The sequence below is a fragment of the Panthera pardus genome, unplaced genomic scaffold (genome assembly GCF_024362965.1).
Source record: "Panthera pardus isolate Hobbes unplaced genomic scaffold, ASM2436296v1 HiC_scaffold_11, whole genome shotgun sequence".
Lineage (NCBI taxonomy): Eukaryota > Metazoa > Chordata > Mammalia > Carnivora > Felidae > Panthera > Panthera pardus.
In genome coordinates, this window is record NW_026526666.1 from 35,955,538 (window position 1) to 35,977,221 (window position 21,684).

Consider the following 21,684-nt stretch of genomic DNA (forward strand, 5'->3'; position numbering starts at 1 on the left):
ACATAATTTGACCTTTTCTTGATGATTCATTTTGAACATCAGTCATTGCCCAATGCTATAATGCTGCCATGCCCTCAGGAACATTTGAGATCCTCAGGGCTGTTAGCCCAATACTAAGTGGTTTCAGACAGCTGTAAATTTAGAGATGTTCTGTCTTCCCACCCTGTCATTTGTCACTTCTCTGCTGTTGTCAGTGCGTCCTGACTCCCTGCTTCTCATGCGTTGCCCTCACTCTCTACACGCCTGCTGGCTGAGGGCCTGACAGCAGCTCCCACCCCCCAACCCCAAAGCACAGACACAGAGTCAGGACAACTTCTGTAGCTTCTCAGGTGCCTTCACGCGGACCCGTGGCCCCAAGGATCTGGGCCTTCCCATCTCGGGGCCCCCACGCAGGCTTCAGGTGGGAGCTGAGGAAGCCGCAAGTCTGACTTCTTGGATATAGGGACACACCTGGCAAGCCCCGCAGCTTGGATCGGCCTCCCGTTGGTCACCAGGCACTCTTCTTCCTCCTGGAGGTGGAGAGATAGACCTGAGTCATCAGGAGGCTCTCATGAAACCCTCATCTGCATATGGTCCTGAGCGACTGGGCACCTGCTATAAATGAGTCACGAAACGACTAGTGTTTTATTTCTGTTTTTGTTTTCCTGTCAACGGGGCCACAATTATTTGGTCCCTGGTAGAAGTGGCTAGATTTTTATAGCTTCTTTTCCAGCTCTCTAGGAACCCGTTAACCCCTGACAGATTACCCTTGAGTCAGAAGCTTTATCTAACCCTCCTCTTCCTTTGGCGGAGCAACCTACCTGCGCGCATGTGCGCGCACACGTGCACGGAGGTAGAGGCAGGTGCTCATTGCTGTCGCTTCCCTTGCAATTGGGTCCGTACGTTGACATCCATATTAACTGCAGGGAAGGTTTGACTCTCCTTTCTCTGGCTCCTTCCTTGTTCCTGAGGACTCCCATAGACAAGAAGGAGCTGGCATTCAGGGTTTCAGAATTATGAAGGAAACCACCACGTCACTCCGAAATATGCCATTTTGGCAGAGGATTATTTCGAGCTAAAGGCACTTGAAAAACAACGAGTGCAGGAAGGATGCTTCTGACCTTCCCTTTTCTTCCTAAAAGCAGATGAAACTCCCATGTGAAAGATGCTTTCCCGGGAACAGGAGGAAAGAAACATTCTTATCACCAGAATTGGGTAGTCGAAGCTGAGAGAATTCTGTACAGATTGTTAAAATGATTATTTCCTTCCTTTAACCTTCCCATAGTTTCTTAGTAACTCTTCCACATTTGTCTCTAATGATCAACCTAGTATAAAAGCATTTAGGTTTTGCCACTTTTTGGGGTCTTTGTTTCCTTACGAGGACTCCCATGTCACATAAAACATACTAAATAAAATGTGTGTGATTTTCTCCTGTTAATGTGTTTTATGTCAGTTTAATTCTTAGACCCAGCTGAGGACTCTGGGAGGGTAGAGATAAAGTTTTCCCTGTCTTTCAATTACCTTTGGAATATGATTCCTTTGCCTCTGGAGGAAGTGGTCAGATTTTTCTGTTTTCATCTCCTTTAAAATATCTAGTAAAACTCTAGATGCAGAGGCTTGTATAGTTGCACATCAGGCACAAACATGTAAGTGGAATCACACTTACGGAGGCACCTATGATGCAATCAAGGCTATTGGTAGCAACTGCCAGGGGGTTACTCGGCAGTCAGTTGTCATTAAATTATCAATGGCAAGTGTTGCTAGCCAATGCGTGCAGTGATTGTTAAATCATCAATAATGAGATCCTGGAGCCTGTAAAAAGTGAAAATAGTTTCCTGTTTCTCTCTCCCCAAAGCAATTTCTTCCCTTGGGTGTTACGTAATAAAGCTTTATGGGAGCAGTTGGTTATGGTGGTCAAATCTACTTCCAAGTAGGAGAGTGAAAAATTAAAATTCCTAAGAACCACTTACATTTGTTAAAAAAAAATGATACCATGTTTTGTGTAAACAAACAAATATATAGATATATGGATACATATAGATATACATAGATATGTGTATATATAGATACATAGAAAATCCTTAAAAAAAATGTACAAAAGGGTATTAATCGTAGTTTTGTATGGGTGACGACAGAAGTACTTCGAAAAATATTGACTGGCTCTATAAGGAATACTTTATATACACTCACACAAAATACACTCATTTTAAGCATACAGCTTGAATTTTGACAATGTATACACATTTGTAATCACCAGCCCAATCAAGACAAAACATTTGTATCTCCCCCTGGAAGTTTCCTCACGCCCCTTCTAATCAATACCACCTCCCCCAACTGCTCTTTTGCAGCGCTTTGTACTTTCTTCCTTTTGCTTATCTGTGTATTGGAATGTGCTTCAGTGAACATATATCTTTTTTTAATAAAGAAAAAACGTATTTTATTTTCTATTCTTTTTAATTCCCAAATTTAATTAAGACTGTAAACGTTTGAAGATGCTCAATGAACCCCAAACAGAATAAACAAAGTTCAAAACCACATAAACCAAATCACTATATGGTTTAAGAGTATATACATATGGTAAAAACAAAGAAAAACAAACACGAGATTAACCAATATTCAAGATAGTGGTTACCTCTGCGGAGGATGAGGAATGTGGTCAGAGGGCAACACAAAGCTTCAAATGTATTAGTATGTGCTGCAAAAATGTATTTTAAAAGTAAAAATATTTAAAACTGAATCACTAAATTCTACTCCGGAAACCAAAATTACACCATGTGTCAACTAATTAGAATTTAAATAAAAATTTGAAACAAAAAAGTTAAAAAAAGAAAAAAAATTAAAACTCTGATTGAAAATAGGAAAGAAATGCCAAAAAAAAAATTATCTATAAGGCGAAGTCATTTCAAAATTGATGGCTGTATTTCTCCCCCACAACATATGCATCAAAGTATGGGATTTCCATTGCCTGTTTTGCTCCCTGAACTCTAAAGGATTTCCCTCATCCACCCACCTACACACACCCTAGTCATTTAGCTGACCCAACGTTGCTCAGAACAACCCATTTCCCCCAAATCAGCAGCTTACCCCTCCCCTCGTGAATCAGTAGCCTCTAGAGGTTACAACAATCTTCTCACTCCAAATGGAAAAAAGTGAGACAGCCCCCTTTTTCAGAAGGTGGTACATATGTGACATTCATACCAACTGATTGTTTAGGACAATCATTTACATTACTCCTTTTCCTTCAATTCTGTTTGAAATACCTTCCAGTCATAGAGTGATAATTAAACATAGTGGAAGCTTCACACAGTCCAAACATAGAAAAGAGATTGCGTTCCTGAATGTCTCTCCTGCCGAACCATGGCAAACATTTTGAGACTATGGGAAAATGACAAACAGTAGTGAATGAACTAGACAGGATCTTGGGATTAGGGGAATATGGTGCAGACCTGGGAAGCTGGTGACTTCCCTGCCTACAAATGCTATAAAAAGGATCCTAGACTAGCTATGGGGTACACAAGGCACTTTCATTAAAGCCAAAACAAATGATCAAATATTTATTGAACACCTGCCTGCCTAATATCCAGATACAAAGTCTTCCTTTGTACCAAAGTACCACGTACGCTTCAGATGATGCAGCCTAGAAACCCTGAGCAGAGCACCCAGTTTTATTTAGTTAACATTGCCCTAAGGGAGTAGGGAGACAATGTCAACTGCCTGCTTTCCTTGTGTAACAATGTCACATTTATTACTACTCTTCTTAATTTTCTCCATCTCACAGATGAGGAAAGCAAGGCTTTGAGGGTTTAAGTAGATCCCCCGAGGCTGCTTGGAAAGTGGCAGAACTGGAATTTAAGCCTCCAAAGCCCTGCTCCCCTGAAGGGCCTCATGCCTGTTTACTCTGCAAATAATGGCAGCAGCGCCCTTTAGTCTGCTTGTTAATGTTGTACTGAAAGCATTTGCGAAGAATTTTCATGCACATTGGTAGGGTTTATGCCTGTACTTCCCCTTCCCTGAGAATATTCCTCCTGATTTCCTTAAGTGTGAGATAAAGTAAAAAATGACTGGCTTTTATTAGTCTATTTGTTATTGAAAAAACACTATCACCATGGAGAAAGGGAGCAATTCAAATAAATGGCATTCTGTATTCCTTTACTCTATTGACACCAACCTGTTAAACCGATTTCTTCATGGAACCAAGTTGTGGTTTGAATGCACTACAGGCAGAGCTTTTGCTTTTCCCTCAACCTCTGGAGTAATAAGATTAATTAATATAGTTAATATTTGTTGTTCTGATAGTTTAAAATGGAAAAGGGGGAAATTTTGTATGTGCTAGGCACTAAGTGTTTTACATAGATTATCTCATTCCTATTATCAACAGTCTTGTTCTCCAGTTTAGAAAGTGGCTTAGAGAGGTTAAATAATTTGTTCAAGGTCACACTGCTGGTAATTGCTCAAGATCGACAGAGTCAGGTTTCAAAACCAGGGCTATGTGATTTCCGAGCTGTTATACCGTACTATGCTACTTCCCAAATTTAACTGGGCTCTGAAGAGGTAGCATCCTGAATTCATTCAATAACGCTAACATATTTAATATTTCTTTCAAAAAGCTTCAGAAGAAATGAGGAAAAACAACAAAAATCAAGCAATGTTAGAAATAAATGAGTCAAGTGCAAAGAGAAGAAAGGGAGACCAGTTAACAAGGAAAAGGGCATGAAAAGGGGTTAGGCCAGCAGGGATCTTGGTCTCTAACCACCACTGCCTAAAGCAGGGAACTGTATTGATGCTTCAAAGGAGATTCAACAGAGACTGATGAGACATTTTAATTGTTTGGCTGGTGTGTGGCTTCTGAAAGACTTTTGTAAAGAGAAATGTCAGGAAGGGTGGGAAGAATGATACTAAGGGATGGACTTTTAAAGTGATTAATTGGAAAGAATGGCATTCATTTGTATGTCTAAGTGCTGGCAAGATGGATAAGAAATCATTTTAATCCCTTTATGGTGCTGTCTCATATAGGCCTGGTCACAGAAGGTTTAACAACTGGTCTAGATGGAGCGTGATTCTAATAAGGTCATAGCCATATAGGCCCTTTTGTAATAGAAGACATCTTTTGCACCTGACCACAATCAGCTGGCCACCTGCAGGATAGTGGTGACAAAGGAATCTCAGTGAGAAACTGTGTGTAAATCCATGATCATCATTACACAAAGGCTTGTATTTATCTTGCCAGTGTTCAGTGATGGGATCTTTTCATGGTACAGAAGCAAATATTTATTGAGTACCTATTAATTTAGAAACGAATTCCTGGTAGATTGTTCTTTCTTTTTTAATGTTTCTCACATTGATCTTTTCCTGTTTCACTTGTTACCATCTTAGGTCAGGACCTCGTCTCTCACATCAGGATTATTGTCAGATCCTCCTAAAATGGAATAGAATAGAAATAAACTGTTTTAGAATGGAAGGGACATCATTTAGTCTAAGTCAGTTTCAAGGCTCAGATCTTATCAGAGACTAACTTCATTTTTTCTCAAGTTCCCAAAGCAGATCATCTTCTTGAGTTGAGCCTAACTCCTCGTGGTTCTCTCCTCAGGTCTGCCTCTGAGACTTTGCTCATACTATTCCTTTCTCCTAGAACATCTTTCTTTCCAATTCCAGCTGTCAAAATTCCATCTGTCCTTGAAGAGCCCTTAATTTCCACGTTTTCAATGAATCCTTCTTGGCTCTTCTAATCTTCATTAATTACCTTTCTCTGAACTGTTAGGGAAATTATAATGCATCCCTTGACTTAGTGTTTAATTATAGAATTTCAGCATTGAAAAGGACTTTAAGATCATCGAGTTCTACCTCTCAATCTATGTGTGATTCCCTCTATCACAGCCTTCCCAGTAAACTTTTGCTCTGCACTCAAACGCATGTCTAGGCAGATCTTGCCATCTTTACATTCATTCATTCAACTCACATTTACTGCACACCCAGTGCTCCAGACAGGGCACAAAAGACAGGGAATTTGACAGTGAACAGGATGTAAAACTCCACTTTCCCTCATGAAGATCATATCACTTAGTGACAAGTGCCAAAATAAAATAAATAAAGGGTGTTGCATTAGAGATGCTAACTTAGGGTGGCCAGAAGAGGCCTCTTCTAAGAAATTACTTCAATGCTGATGGCCTCACTGATGAGAAAAAGGCAGCCATGTGCACATATGGGAGAAAAGTTTTTCAGACAGCAGGAACAGTAAAGGCATGCCTTGAGGAATGGGGGTGAGTTTGGAGAGTTTGAGGAAGAGGAAGAATGGCAGTAGGTGAAGTGCAGTGAGTGGGTGGGGGAAAGGTGGGAGACTGGCTGGAGAGTGAGCCTGGGTATATGCTGTAGAGCTCATGGGTCAAAGCAAGAGGTTTGGATAACACAGCTTGTATTTAATTTGAGCTGAATATGGCTCACTCTATTTTCTGTTCCTTTGTCCTGACTCTGCCTCTAAATGTCATAGGGAACAAATGTAGACTATCCTCCACAGAATATATATTTGAAGAAATCTATCCTGTCCCCAGTGAGTCCTTTTAGGGATAGACATTCCCATTTCCTTCCACTGTTCTTTCTGCTGTCTCAGGAACCATACTATTCCGGCCAACGTCTTCTACTCATCCTCCACTCTGTGTTCCTTATAACAGTGATTATCTAGGTCACCAACACATGATAGAGGTTGTGTATTTCCTTATCCTTTCTAATACATGTTCCACTCACACATCTCAAGATCTTATTAGCTTCTTTTTCTCTTTGCAGCCAGTTATAATGACTTTTTGGCCAAAACCCCTGGATCGTTTTCTATATCATCTACTACTAAACTGTACCTCCCCTCAACCTATACCTCTGTGATGGCCATCGTGCAGGGTTTTTTTTTTTTAATTTGTTTTAATATTTATTTATTTTTGAGAGCGAGACAGAGCGTGAGCAGAGGAGGGGCAGAAAGAGAGGGAGACAGAATCTGAAGCAGGCTCCAGGCTCTGCGCTGTCAGCACAGAGCCCAATGCGGGGCTCGAACTCACAGATTGTGAGATCATGACCTGAGCCAAAGTCGGACACTTAACCGACTGTGCCACCCAGGTGCCCCCTTTTTTTAATTATTATTATTCAAGGGAAGAGTCTTATATTTATCTTTATTGTGTTTAGTATTACTTGGTTTAACCCATTACACCAGCCTTTCAAGGCCCCTTGGGAGGCAATTTTATCTGCTGGATCTGCTATTCCTCTTACCTGCTGGTCATGTACCAATTTAATAAATGTATTTTCTGAATACTCACCAAATTCATCTAAAAATGTTTATGGAGCAAGGCTAAGCAGAGACTTAAGTATAATATTTATGGGGGCAGAGACTGTCTTCTTCATTGTTCCTTTTGCCCATCACAGGATCTAGTACAGAGTATGTTTGATGGAATAAATTGGGAAAAGTGCTTGGATATAACACCATGAACCTCCTTTCACACTGACACAAATCCACTATTACCACGCTTTGAATAATGCGTAAGTTCAATGGACTGTATTCTCATTCACCCAATGTTATCATCTTGACCATAAGGATATCAAGAGCGACCTTTGTTTTGTTGCTGCTCAAGTATATCATACCTGTTGCAATCTTATTATCCGCTGGTCTTAGAACTTTTGTAGAAAAGGGAAATGACCCACAGAGAACCTAGTGCATGCTCACACCTGCAGATTGTCTAGTTGATGGCTTTGTAAGTGCTTAAAATTTGGCCCTTTAAAGAGGCACACGGAAACATTCTGGGGATTATGTTTAAGAACACATGTTCCATCTGATTTTGTATATTAAAGTGACATTTGTCTGTCTTCTGTGTTTACTTAATGTTCTCTGGTCTTTCAGTCATTTTCACTGTGATTTGTTGAGCTTGGAAACATGAACTCATTGTAGGGAGCTGTGTGCTCTCTTAAGATTGCTTTGCAGAGGTCTTGATTTAGTTCTCCCTCAGCACTTTTTTTTTTTCTACCTTTTTAGTTTGAATACCAAACTAAGCATCTTTACCAAAAAGACAGAAATAAAAGGTTTTTGTTTTTGTTTTTGGCATTCACAAACTCCTGTTAATTCCAATGTAAATTGTGATTAAATGTAAGTACAAAACTTTTTTTTTGTTAGCCTTACCATTTTTTTTTGCAATAAGTTTCATAGTACAGTTTCACATAATTCAGTGAACAGATTGGTGCCACTTTAAAGAATTTTTCTTGTTCAATGGGCTTTTTCTCCCATGTTTTAGATGTACCTGTTATAGAGGAGATTGGTAGAAAGCAGGCTGTGTAATTACATTGTTCTCTCCCTTTCTTCCTCATGGAGAAATCACATAGTCAGAATTTCTTTTTGATGATTTCTCAATCTCTTGAGCTATATATCCTTTTAGAATCTTTTGCCATGAAACCATATTATTTTCTGTACCTCAATCTCATACTATCTAAACTTGAACTACATTCAACTTTTCTTTCCCTGATGATCCTCTGGGGACACTTTTCTCCTGGGGCACCATTACTTTCATTTCACCAGCAAACTCCTCCTTGCTTGCAAGTCTTAGGTTCTGAGTTGAAACTTCTCTGGTCATTTCATCTCCTCTTTGGGAAATGACATAGTGTATTTAGCCAAAAATTAGCCAAAAATTGTTTTAGCTGAATGAGACTCTTAGTAAATGTCCAAATATTTGAGACTATAATCAGTACTCTTTCTTATTCTTCCCTACCAAATCCTTCCTAATTCTTCCTGTGAATGTACATTTGTCATGTTGTGCTACAATCTCAAGTGTACCTCCTCTGTAACCCAGCTTCTGTGTTAGTGTGTAAAACATCTGAGATTGTGGGACTTTGAGAGTTGTTTAATGACCCATTTCTCAGTCATTATTTTAATTGAAATGATTTGACACTACATTCACAACTGTCATTCTTATTTCTATATAACTTAGATGAGAATTGTTTGCCTGCAAGAAATAGGTATGTATTCAAGCCAACTTAAACTAAAAATGGGCTAGTTAATGGGAGAACAGAGTCATATGTCATAGAATATGGGACTGGGAGAAGAGCTGGGCTCCACAAGGAACTCATCTGACATCTGGACATTTGGAATTGATATCATTCTGTGCTCCTTTGATCTTGAGGTGAATTTGCACCCTTCTCTGCTTCAGCAAGCACAAGGCAGACAATGGTGATCTGATCTCCAATGGACATGACCCTCCAGAGCAAGTGCTCATACCCCAACACTCAGTCTTGATACCCCTACTTCAAACTCTTCTCTGAATCATATTGCCTTGGAATGCCATGAGGCTTATTTTCTTTTGTGTCACAAGCTCACTCAGTCCAGTCATTTGGAGCTGGAGAGGAAAGGGTTGCATGATATAGACTGGGGAAAATAGCTTTTCTAAGAAGCTCACACCTAAGCAGGATGGGAAGGCACAGCAGACATTATTTAGAATTTCGATGTCAGGATTGCCATCTTCCCCCCTAATTATTGCCATATGTCTATTTCTGTGTTCAATGTCTTTTCTCTGGAATTACATTAGGTAGTTTCCAGCCAAACACAACCTAACACTTGTTTGTAAAGTACACTCCCATCTTAGACATGAGTCTTTAATTCCAGTATTTTAAACCATGGTTTAGAATTTAAATTTCATTCATCGTTATCTCCCATATCCTCCTCTTCCTCCCAAAGGGAATCAATGAAAACATCCCCTATAATCTCAAATGTTTCAGTTTCCTTCCAATGACATTATAATTCTGAAGATACTCCCCAGTGTCTCTATAGGAATCAGCATGACTGGGTAACAAGCCTCGGCATATGCTTGAGAAAGATAGTGATACTAGTTTCTTTAGTCTGTTGTAGCTGCTTCTAGCACATCACAATCATGCTACACACAATTGTAGCACGGCATGGTAAATGTACTTTCACAGGAAGCCATAGGAAGGATTTGATGGGAAAGAATGAGTACTGACACAGTTTCAAATATTTGGACACTTACTAAGAGTCTCATTCAGCTAAACCACTTTTGGTTAGTTTGTGGTTAAATACACTATTTTATCTCCCAAAGAGGAGAAGAAATGACTAGAGGAACTACCAACACCAAGCAAGACACATTCTTTCCTCCCAAGGTCAGTATTTGATATTCTTGAACTACTGAGGCTGTTCGATTCCTTTCCAGCATTTTTTCCTCCCTCAAGGAAGGTCTAGTCACTTCTCTGCTCCGCTTCAGTGGGAAGCACATCGTTAGTGTGCATTGCCAGTGGGCCAGCAACTTCTTTGTTTTCTCTCTGTCACATTCTTATACTCTTTATTGTACAGATTCTGATTTTGATTCTCCTCTTCTTTAGATTTTTCTTTTGAGCTTGAGATAAAACCACTTTTCTAGAAGGACTGGATTTACCTTTTGGGGGAAGCTCATACCTTAGTGTATATTTTCAGTCCAATAGAATTTCTTATTCAATTGACCTTTGCTTTCTTTTTTTCATTTTCATTAATTCCTATCTGTGCTGTTGGATTAAGATATGACCCTTTTCACCATTAAAGTCAGGATCTTGTACTTTTTTTTTGTTTGTTTGTTTTAAGTAGGCTTCCTGCCCAGAGCAGAGCCCAAAGCGGGGCTTGAACTCACAACCCTGAGATCAAGACCTGAGCTGAGATCAACGGTCGGACGCTCAACTGATGGAGCCACCCAGGCACCCCAGGATCTTATATTTTTAGTTTCTCTTTTAATCCTATTTTGTTGGAATTATTTATACTCAGATACTTTATGTGAGAATAAAACATATTTTTCAAATCTCTTCATACATTCAAGCATGTAATTTAGCTAGCTAGTATTCAATAGGCCTTTCTTTAGCTTATCTTTGCTTCTGACGGGAAGACAAACTTAGCTTTTTCTCTGCTTTTCATTGAACTAGTGCCATCATGTCCCATGAATTTTGGTGGTATTAAGACATCATATATATGTATTACCCTATATTGCATCATTTTCATTTATTGTCTCTTGGAATATAAGTAAAGAGCATAGCCTTAGAGTTCAGATAGACCTTCTATAATGTTGGGTAAGTTACTGAAGCTTTGTAGACCTCAGTTTCCTTGTCAGTAAAATGGGGATAATGATTCCTACTATGTAGCATTGTTATGAAGATCAAATAAGAAGATGTGGGTTGACTGTTTACTACATAGTAAATGCTTAATAAGTGTTGGCTTTAATTATTGTGATTTCTTTTGTTAAATTGCAATTTTCTTGAAATTGAGAACTATATTTCAAATTTTCTTAAGCAGTTAGTTCTTACTACGAGTTTATTGCTGTTTATTTATATAATAGTCATATTTAGGGATAAGAACTCCCAAAATGAAACACACTAGAATTAAGATTCTTAGATTTGATTATGGCTTCTTTACTGACCCCAATTTGGTGGGTTGTTTTACTTCTTTCTCCTAATCTGACTTAACAATTTTTTTTGAAAAATATTACTCATTTCTAAACTTCCTCTTGTCTTTTCTAACTTGGGAGGGAGATTCATATTCCAATCCCACCAGTATTTTTAAGTGTCAACCCCACCAGGCTTTGTGCTAGGTGCTTAAACATATCTACACATTGTTTCATAGATGAAAAAACCAAGGCTTAGAGAGTTCAAGTGAATATCCTAAGATCATATGATTAGTAAGGAGCAACTGCAAGAAAAATAAATAAGACTTAACCATAAACAGTGAGAGAACTCTAAGAGGAATATGACTGAGTAGCATGAGGTACAGAGAGAGATTTTTTTTCTTCAACAAGGGGTGAGTAGAAGAGTCAGAGAAGTCTTTGGGAGGGAGATGAAGTTAATCTAGGAGATGTTCAGTCAACCCATGAACAGTCAAGAAGATTTTTTTCTTCCATTTCTTCAATTCTCACTTGGCTATGTATAATGATTTATGCTTATGGCATATAATTGCCAAGTAGATAAATTTTCACTAAATGGAAGATAAAATGGTGACCACAGTAGAAAAGCATTTTATTTGATGATTTGTGACTATAAGTATACTCACAGGCTTTTAGTATATAAAGAATGGATCTAATGGAAGAAGACCCATTGTCAGTGCTGAAAATAATGGTACATATGTCCTTTCACCAAGTTTAGTTACAGTTCTCATAGTACAAAACCAATCCTTGAAATGCATGGTAAATATGCTGATTCTGGGTACAAATGAATCCTCCATTTCTGAAGGCTTGGTATGGGCTCCGATTTAAGTCTCCAATGCAGGTCCAGCGATTTTTGGTCTTCTTTTGGGAAACACACCATTTGGCATGATCCTGGTAAGAACTGAAATAAGAGTGTCCAGATATCTTAATTGCTTTGACATTGTAGACATGGTAAGGAAGGGAGCAGTTTGAAGGAAGCTCTTGGCTCTTTCGCTGCCAGGTTTCTGTTAGCAAATGCGTCTTCAACCGTTGAGCCATCCAGGCTGCAAAGATGTCTAGGGTTTACAGGGAGAAAGATAGTGAGGTTAGTATTTATACTTAGATAAGTCCCTGAAAATATCCTCAGCAATGGAAATCATCATTCACCCCTGATATATGGATGTCACGAGCACAATAATAACAACATAATTGAGATAGTGGATGGGAGAACATTTTGTTAGTGCTAAAGTGTTATGCAAATAAAAGTTCTTATCACTAAGGTGATATTGGCGTTTAAAAATGTTTTCTGTTCCACACAAACAAGAGGGCAATATATGCTTTTGTCTTGAAAAGATCTTTAGACAGAATGAAGCTAGAGAAGTAACCAGGGGCCAGCTTCAAGGGCTCTTTGCATATCATGCCAAAATGTTTGGATTTTCCTGAAATCAAGGAGAGAATTTAAAAAAAAATTAATGTTTATTTATTTTTGAGAGAGAGACAGAGTGTGAGCAGAGGAGCGGCAGAGAGAGAGGGAGACACAGAATCCGAAGCAGGCTCCAGGCTCCGAGCCATCAGCACACAGCCCAATGTGGGGCTCCAACCCATGAATCATGAGATCGTGACCTGAGCCGAAGTCAGATGCTCAACAGACTGAACCACCCAAGCGCCCCTCAATGGGAGAATTTTTAGAGAAATGTTAGTGGAAAACTGATAACAGAAGCTGATTTTTGATCATAAATATCAGTTGGGAGGCAACGTGCAGGATGAATTGAGAAAGGTGTATTAGATTGGAGATAGGGAAAACACAGGGTTGTCACAATAATTGTGACAATAAACACAGGCATGGACTAAGGCAGTGGCATAAAGTTTGGAGAGGAAAAGATAAATGTGAGTGTTACTAAGGACCTAGAACTGATTGAATTTGATGAGTTGCTAGAGCAGTAAAGAAAAAGGAGGGATCTAGAGTCCTCAGTTGACTCTGCAGAATATAAGAAAAAGAATAGATTTGTGGGCAATAATGATGAGTTTGGCACGTTGAATTTGGCATGGCTATACCACCCCCAGGCAGCAATGTCCCACCCACTATTGAATACTGCTGGCTCTGTCAGTCCAGAGGTCTTGAGAATCGCCTGAAAGCTTATTGGAATTGCATAGAATGAGTATATAGAATGAGATAAGGAAGAGTGGAAGACCACGTGGCAACCCAGTCACCTAAGGAGTAGGCAGAGGAGGAGGACCTAGTTAAAGAGACTTAAGAGAAGTGGGAAGAAGACCAAGAGACTGCACACTCCCAAAAATCAGGGAGGGAGAGTGTTTCAGGAAGAAAAGGGTTTTAACAGTGCCAAATTCTGCAGAGGCTATTTCTGTCCTGTTGATTTTTGGATCTCTAGTGCCTAATACAGGGCTTGGCAAGTGGTAAGCATTCAGTAAATTTTATCTAGTATAAAAGGAAGGAAGGTAGCAAGAAAGGAGGGAAGACAGTGAGGTCAACTAAGAGGGTCACTGGTGACTGGGGAGAGATTGGAGTGTCTACAGACAGAGATGCAAAGACTACAGTGAAGGAGCATTGAGCAAGTGAAAGCCCATGAAGAGTCTTTAAAATTATTTTTTAATGTTTATTTATTTTTGAGAGAGAGAGAGAGAGAGAAAAAGAGAGACAGAGCATGAGTGGGGGAGGGGCAGAGAGAGAGGGAGACATGAGATCTGACGCAGGTTCCAGGCTCTGAGCCTTCAGCACAGAGCTTGACTCAGGGCTCAAACCCGTGAACCACAAGATCATGACCTGAGCTGAACTCGGATGCTTAACCCACTGAGCCAGCCAGGTGCCCCCTGAAGAGACTTTTAGAAAGAAATTTGGAAGAAAAGAAAAAAACAGAGATATAGGGGATCTAGAATTGAGGGAAGATTTTTAGGAATATTTGTGTGCTAAGGGGACCGAGCTTATAGAGTGGGAAAATTGAAGTAGAAGAGGGAGAAGAGATCTAGTGTTTGAATCAAAGTATTCTGAGACTGGGATAGGTTCCAAGGCACAAGAGGTGCACTGCTTCTGTTGGGATAAAAGGAAACTCGTGAAAAGGAATAAAAACAGATAAGATTGTTGAGGGTGTGTGTGTGTGTGTGTGTGTGTGTGTGGTCTTTTTAGTCACTGAAAAAAATGTTTTTAAATTTATGTTTTGAGAGAGAGGGATCAGGGGAGGGGCAGAGAGAGAGAAGGAGAGAGAGAATCCCAAGCAGGTTCTACACTGTCAGCATGGAACCCAATGCGGGGCTTGAACTCACAAACTGTGAGATCATGACTTGAGCCAAAACCAAGAGTTGGAGGCTTAACTGACTGAGCCACCCAGGCGCCCCAGTCATGTTTAAAAGATGTTTATTTATTTTGAGAGAGAGAGAGAGAGTACTAGAGCGAGCCGGGGAGAGGCAAAAAGAGAGGGAGAGAGAGAATCCCAAGCAGGCTCTACACTATCAGTGCAGAGCTCGATAGGTACAAGGTTCATAGGATCCGTGAGATCATGACCTGAGCTGAAATCAAGAGTTGGATGCTCAACCAACTGAGGTGCCCCAGTGCCCCTTTTTAGTCATTTTTAAAAATACATGTATAACTGGCACACAATGTTACATTAGTTTCAGGTACAGAACATGGTGATTCGACACCTCCGTATGTCATGCTATGCTGACCACAAGTGGAGACACCACCTGGTCACCATACAGCACAATTACAATACCACTGACTATGTTCCCTCTGCTGTACCTTTCATCCCATGACTTATTCATTCCACAAACTGGAAGCCTGTACCTCCCACTCCTTTTTGCCCATTTTGCCCATTCCCTCCATCCCCTCCCCTCTGGCAGCCACCAGTATGTTCTGTGTATTTACGGGTCTGTTTCTGCTTCCGTTTGTGTGTTCATTTGTTTTGTTTTTAAGATTCCACATATGAGTGAAATCTATGGTTTTATCTTCCTCTGTCTGACTTATTTCCCTTAGCATAGTACCCCCTAGGTCCTTCCATGTTGTCACAAACGGTAAAGTCTCATTCTTTTTATGGCTGAGTAATATTCCATTGTGTATACACACCACATCTTCTTTATCCATTCATCTATTGATGAACACTTGGGTTGCCTCCATATCTTAGCTTCTGTAAATAATGTTGCGATAAACATAGGTCTGCATATATCTTTCCGAATTAGTGTTTTTGTTTTCTTCGGGAAAAGGCCCAGTAATGGAATTATGGGATCACATGATATTCCTATTTTTAATTTTTTGAGGAACCCCCATACTTTTTTGGGTGGAGTGTGTTCTTGAGGTGGTTTCTCTCTGGTGATCTCTGTTCTCTCTATGAAGGAAAAAGAGAGGCTGAGAATGAGGAGGCAGCATAATATAAAGGACTTGAGAGTAAAAGAGTCTTAAAATAGCTGCTTAGGGAATGGAAAAAAGAAGGAGACAACTGTGGTCCTGTGCCCAACAGAGGCTGGGGACTGCAAATTTTCACTGACTCCTGGCTTGGATGGTTGTGAGATATTTCCCTGGTTGGATCAGCAATTGTGCTATTCAAGCAGAGCAGGCGAATGTTTGGACTAATTTGACTTCCCTTTTCCCTTTCCTTCCTTTTTCCTCCCTTCTCTTCTACTTCTCCATCCCCAAATAATCAGAATAGTTCTGCTATACAATCCAAAGTGAGTCCAACAGCAGAGTCATATATTGTTTGATCATGGTCTTTCATACCGTCAAGAAAAGAACCAGACTTTGCAAAATGGAGGAATTTTTGGCCCCGGGCTGACTGAAGTGCAGTGAGGTGCCGGTCAGGGATCTCTGATGAGCTGGATCTGGAGCACAGCTGGGGCATATGAACGAGCTCCTGGTGAAAGATGGCTGGGATGGAACAGCTATAAATGTTTGGGTTACAGACCAAGAGCTGAGAATCTGAATGGAGAAACAAAGAAAAATTGAGAATTAGGATACAGATGGAAATACTTGTTGATACTATAGATCTTGTGTGAATTAAAAAACACAAAAACAAAAACAAAAGTATTTCTTTTTTAAGCCAATAGCCTTCAAATCACTTTTGGTTAAAAAGTATTTTTGGCCATTCCAGCTTGGGATCTTAAAGGAAGATCATCTGACTTGGAGCTGTCAGGTTGGTGGCCTACAGGCAACATGTAGTCAGCACATTTATTTACTTCATTATATTTTGAGAGAGAGAGAGAGAGTGCACATGCACCCGTGTGTGAGCGGGAGAAGGGTGGGGGGAGGAGGGAGAGATTCCCAAGCAGGCTCCACACTGTCAGGGCAGAGCCTGATGTGGGGCTTGATCCCACAAATCGTGAGACTCTTGATCCAAATCAAGAGTCAGAAGCTCAACTGACTGAGCCACCCAGGTGCCCCCACAATTATTTTTTTTAAATAAGATTGAGATCATATTCTCTTCCCAACTCTCTCACATCCTCCCACCCTAGATTTCTAGTTTCTCTTGAAAAGTATGGATATCTGTAACCATTAGGTCTGCTTTTCTGCAGAGCCACATTGCAGAGCTGAGACTTTTGAGGGGAGAGTCAACATCCCTGTTTGTCTCTGTCCCCACTGCCCATGCAGCGTTGCTTGCCTGTTTCACCCATTTTTGTTACCTGCCAGGCCACGCTAGACATTTGAAAATACCACCCCTGATCAATTTCAAAGACTTCTTTGGTGGATCAGGAAACAAAGGTCTAGTAAGTGAATCTCCTCAAGGTCTCACCATGGCAACGCCCATGTTAGAATCTAATAGAATCTAGGTAACAGAGTGTTAATGAATAGAGAAACGGATGAAGTAATAAATTTATTCATACATTTCCAAATCCCTTCTTTAACACTGCTATCTCTCTCTCTCTTTTTTTTTTTAACATACTCTAATGTTACCTATTGCTTCAAACTGGTTGTACTTAAAAGTTATGCAGATGCCAGATTGTCCATGTCTCCTCCCTGTGGGTGGATAATCATAGCCTTCTTCAGGAGCTGGAGGAAATCTGGGGATAGAATGAATCAGCCAAAATCCCTGCACTCGGTTCCACAGCAGTAAACCTACCAAAGATACAATTAATAAAGGTAAATTAGAAAAATAAAGCTCCTTTTAAAGATAGGGTTCAAAGCTGTAACATTTAAGCCCATTTGTACTTCAGGCTAATATTTTACTCTGTTAATAATCACAAAGATCATGCTTGCTTTTCAAAATTTCAAAACTAACTTGGGCACACATCACATTGCCCCATTACTGATAATAAGCCACCACAAAAGAGAGCCAGGACAGCCACCCTGTGAAGAGTTAAGAGGAATTTCGTGTTCAAACCACAAGGAGAATTTGTTTTGGTGGAAGGCAAATTTGCTAAATTGGAATTTGACCTTGTTAAACTACACAGTCACCTGGTAAGCTTCACATAATGAGTTATCTTTACCGCTAAGCAGCTAAGCTGTTTTCAAAAGCCAGCTGAAAAAGAATTGAAAGAGAAAGTATCAAATGAAGAAATGTACTTGCGATAGTTCATTGTAAGACACTGATGGTCACTTATGTGTAGAAGAGTAATCAACTCCACAAGCCCAAAAACAGAGACAGAGAGAATGAAAGAGAAGCCATGCCAAAATGACCCAGTTAATTGTGTTTAGTGAAAATTTCTAGAGCAAAATGACATGAAAACGGAAAGGAAGAAAACAGAAAGATTTTCATTTTGTGTCATGGCAAAATGAATCCTACCCAACAGGCATCAGTGACTATTTCTGTGTTTATAAATACATCGGGATAGTTCTGGTAAACTGACTAGACTTTCCAGTTTGCATATAACCATGCAAATATGAAATTATTCATGTTTACCTTATTGTTAGAGTGGAAACCACATGCTTGCCAGTTATTTCTTTTGCAAAAAACACACTTGAAGAAAGCACGCTATTGGTCTCTCATTCCCTGTGTCCAGGTGGAAAATGTCCAATGTTCTGTTGCCAAACAGAGCTGGATGACCTTCAGGGCCCCTCTTCTGCCCAGATGAATGTACTGTTGGCCTGAAATCCTAACCTCCTGGTACCAGTGCCACCGGATGTCAGGGCACCTGTTGCCAAAGAGAACTCCTGCACTTGACATGGGGTCCCGTTCCCTTTGTGGTCTTTTTCCCAAGCCCTTTTAGCAACGAACAGGGTGGGGGTTGTTAGAGGAGAGGTTGGAGAATGTGGTGTATTACCAAAATTGCTGTGTTCCAAGCAAATAGGACCATCAGGAGGGCAACTTGGCTAAATAAAAAGCTTTCATTACTCATGATATTTGACAGCCATTACAAATTACGTTCTTAATCGGAGGTGGCAAAAGTGGCAGCCTACTGGCCAAATCTATCCTGCAGATACATATTATTATTCTCAGAGAATATTTTTAAAACTTTGCGTTCATTGCCAACATTTAAAAATTGGGGAGATTTTCCACAAATGCTAATTTTCAACATCTCCTGAAAAATCGCATCCCTCCAAAGCAACCTGAGTACTACCTGTACCTTTTCACCAAGCATGCACCCTCTGGTTCTTCAGTTCCCTGCTAGTTTAGTCCACCTGGCTTGCTGACATCCACTTGCCTGCTTCTGAAGCCATTTGAGTTTGGGACCTTCTTTTTTTTTTTTTTTTTTTTCTTTTTTAAGTTTATTTATTTATTCTGAGAGAGAGAAAGAGTAACTCCTCCTGTCAGTGAGGAGCCTGATGTGGGGCTGGAACTCACGAACTGTGAGATCGTGACCTGAGCCGAAGTCGGCCACTTAACCGACTGAGCCACCCAGGCGCCCCTCATAAATATGTTTTAAAATACATATTATAGGAAAAGTGAGTAGAAAGGATTAATGAGATTATCTAACGGGTATTAAAATTACAGATTTTTTTTTTTTTTTGCTTACTGGCATTTTGAATTTTTAAGTAATACATATACATAGTTTATAGAAAAATGCCAAAAATTACTATAATAAAATTCTTAAAATATATTAACTATATATAACAAAAATTACCAAAATATAAAAAATATATTTAAAAGTACTTTCCCTTTTTTTTTTTTTTTATTAAAAGTACTTTTCAAAAACGTTTACTTCAAAAGGAACTATACACTAAAAAGAGTGAATTTTACTCTATGGAAATTATACCTCAATGAACTTAACTGAAATGTGTACACACACACACACACACACACACACACACATGCGTGCGTGCACACACACAAACACTATATAGATTGGCTGGTATTCCCAGTAGAATTCTGGGATTTCTGCTATAGAGCATATATTTTTATGTTAAGAAATAAAGTAGAATTTGTGAAAAGGAGATTTCCAAGTGAAATTATATAATTATAACCTGTGATATAGAAATCAAGAATTTTGATAGCTCAGAATAAACCATTAAAAAGGAAAGCTATTTTTTCAGTGTGGAAAAAAAAAGAATATTCAAGATAGAATATTTAAGAGAATGTTGATTTCCAGTAGAAAAGACAAACCAAGAGCCTTTGTCATACCTTTAGTGTGTCCATACTTTCTGCTGTAATTCACAGATGTAGGGACTCCATCATTGTATATTAGATAGGCTGTGTTGTTATTCTGCAGGAGCACATTAGGGTTATAATGATGTAAATCTTACGCTCATAAATGCTCGCAACATTTCTACCAGCTACCCAGTCTGCAATACAGAGCTTTCATTAATACACATGAGAAATCATCCGTTATCCTAATAGACAGCTTCCCCATCAGACTGAATTCTGTGACAGGCAAGGGAGGGAACACAAAGTCCATTCTTAACTGTGCATGGTTTCATCCTATGTGACAGGGGCCCTGTGCATCATGATGTGCATGTGAAGGTACTATTCCTATTTCTCTTGGCTGTTTTGGACCTGCGTTTCTCATTTGGCAACCACTGTATAATAAAGGAGTACTTAAATATTTGTTGAGGAACAAATATTTGTGTAGGAACAATCGGCCTAGGATTACACCTGGGTTTTTTTCCATTGATATAGGCACCATGGCAGAACTGGCTGTCAGGGTCTGCTTTCCTCTGCCTACATTGTGCTTCACAGCTTGGTCATAGTTTTGTGTTTAATCAGGATTCCTCATTCTCTGCTCCCACTACCTCCCTGCAGGGGAGGATTTCCCTTCAATTCATTTCTTAGTGTCACTTCACCTTTCTTGCTTGATATTTCCCTGCTTAGAAAAAGTAGTGAATTTGAATGTGTGATATTGGATTGCCTCTGGTAAGGCAAAATATGAGTAAATTTTCTAAACAGTTGGCCAAATCTCTGAGTAAAAATGAAGCTATTATTTTCATGGTATCTCTTTTGTCATGTTTTGGAAGCTTGCTTGTATTTATTCTGTGTGGTTCCTTTTCGTTTGTGTCACGATGCAGTGATTTTTACTGAAGCCAATAATATTGATATTAACAAAAATCTCAGGGACATAATTAAAAGCAAGAAAGGAAAACTCATCTCCTTAAAAAAGGCTCTTCTTTTTGTCTCAGGAAAAAAAAAAGCCAGTAATTGAGTTGTTTACAACTGCTTAATTATTTGAGGTAATCTAAAACCTTTTTCTTTTTTTTTAATGCACCGTATAGTCCGTGTAGCATTCTCAGCTATTATATTTAGAAATATCCAGGAAAAGAAGCTGTTTTCTTAGCCTCATTTTCACAACTGACTATAGCTATTGTTGGCATTCATATTCTCTGCTGGAAGACCCTGACAGTTGTTCAATGAGCTGGCGTTGAATGTGGTCATGAGGCCATTGTGTGCCTTTGGCGTGCAATGCGAAGGGGCTTTGGGAAGAATCTTTGAGGAGCTTTATTCGTATAATAGACGAAGTGTATTATTCTAACCAGGAGTATAACAGCTAGCTAAGGTTAAATGGGAGGCAGCCCTAGTGAAGAAAGGCTCTCTGATAAAGGGGAAAGACCATGGACTTAAGGATAGGTAGGCCTAGGCATGTCCTTCTGGACAGCTTTGTTTCTAGAACACATAAGCTGGGTACTATTTTGACTACTGGATGTTGAACAAGACTAGTACAATCTCTGCCCCTAGTCTAGCAGGGAATATAGACAGGCAGGCACAGGCAACTACAATATAGTTTGATAAGCATTACTACGAAGGTGTATGGAAGGTTCTTATTGACAAAGGCAAAAGAAGGGAAACAATTCTAAATGTAACCCACGTATTGGCCTAGGTCATCTTGACATTTGAGATTTAAAGCCAGTTGCTGTGATCTTGCATTCTGCTTTCTGATAGAATCCCAGACCAGGAGGTGGGGGAGCTATGTTCTCACTGTCACTTCTGGCACACAGACCCAGCTTCCAAAG

The 21,684-nt window shown here is 39.6% G+C and overlaps 2 protein-coding genes across 5 annotated transcripts in view; one reads left to right on the plus strand and one right to left on the minus strand.

The window, feature by feature from the left end:
• Positions 1 to 21,684, plus strand: part of LOC109246177 (uricase) — an 85,056-nt gene that overhangs the window by 20,042 nt on the left and 43,330 nt on the right. The window lies entirely within an intron of this gene.
• The window catches only part of DNASE2B (deoxyribonuclease 2 beta), an 80,818-nt gene continuing 71,096 nt past the window's right edge, over positions 11,963 to 21,684 (minus strand). For 3 of the 4 annotated variants that reach the window (XM_019413979.2, XM_019413980.2, XM_053893229.1), the window contains 4 exons: positions 19,865 to 19,946; positions 17,260 to 17,421; positions 16,090 to 16,287; positions 11,963 to 12,442 (listed from right to left, as the gene is read on the minus strand). In XM_019413979.2, the coding sequence (XP_019269524.2) occupies positions 12,102 to 12,442; positions 16,090 to 16,287; positions 17,260 to 17,421; positions 19,865 to 19,946 (783 nt within the window). In that variant the 3' untranslated portion in view covers positions 11,963 to 12,101. Of the gene's footprint in view, positions 12,443 to 16,089; positions 16,288 to 16,988; positions 17,118 to 17,259; positions 17,422 to 19,864; positions 19,947 to 21,684 lie in introns of those variants that run through there. The other variant, XM_019413981.2, reaches the window with a different exon arrangement.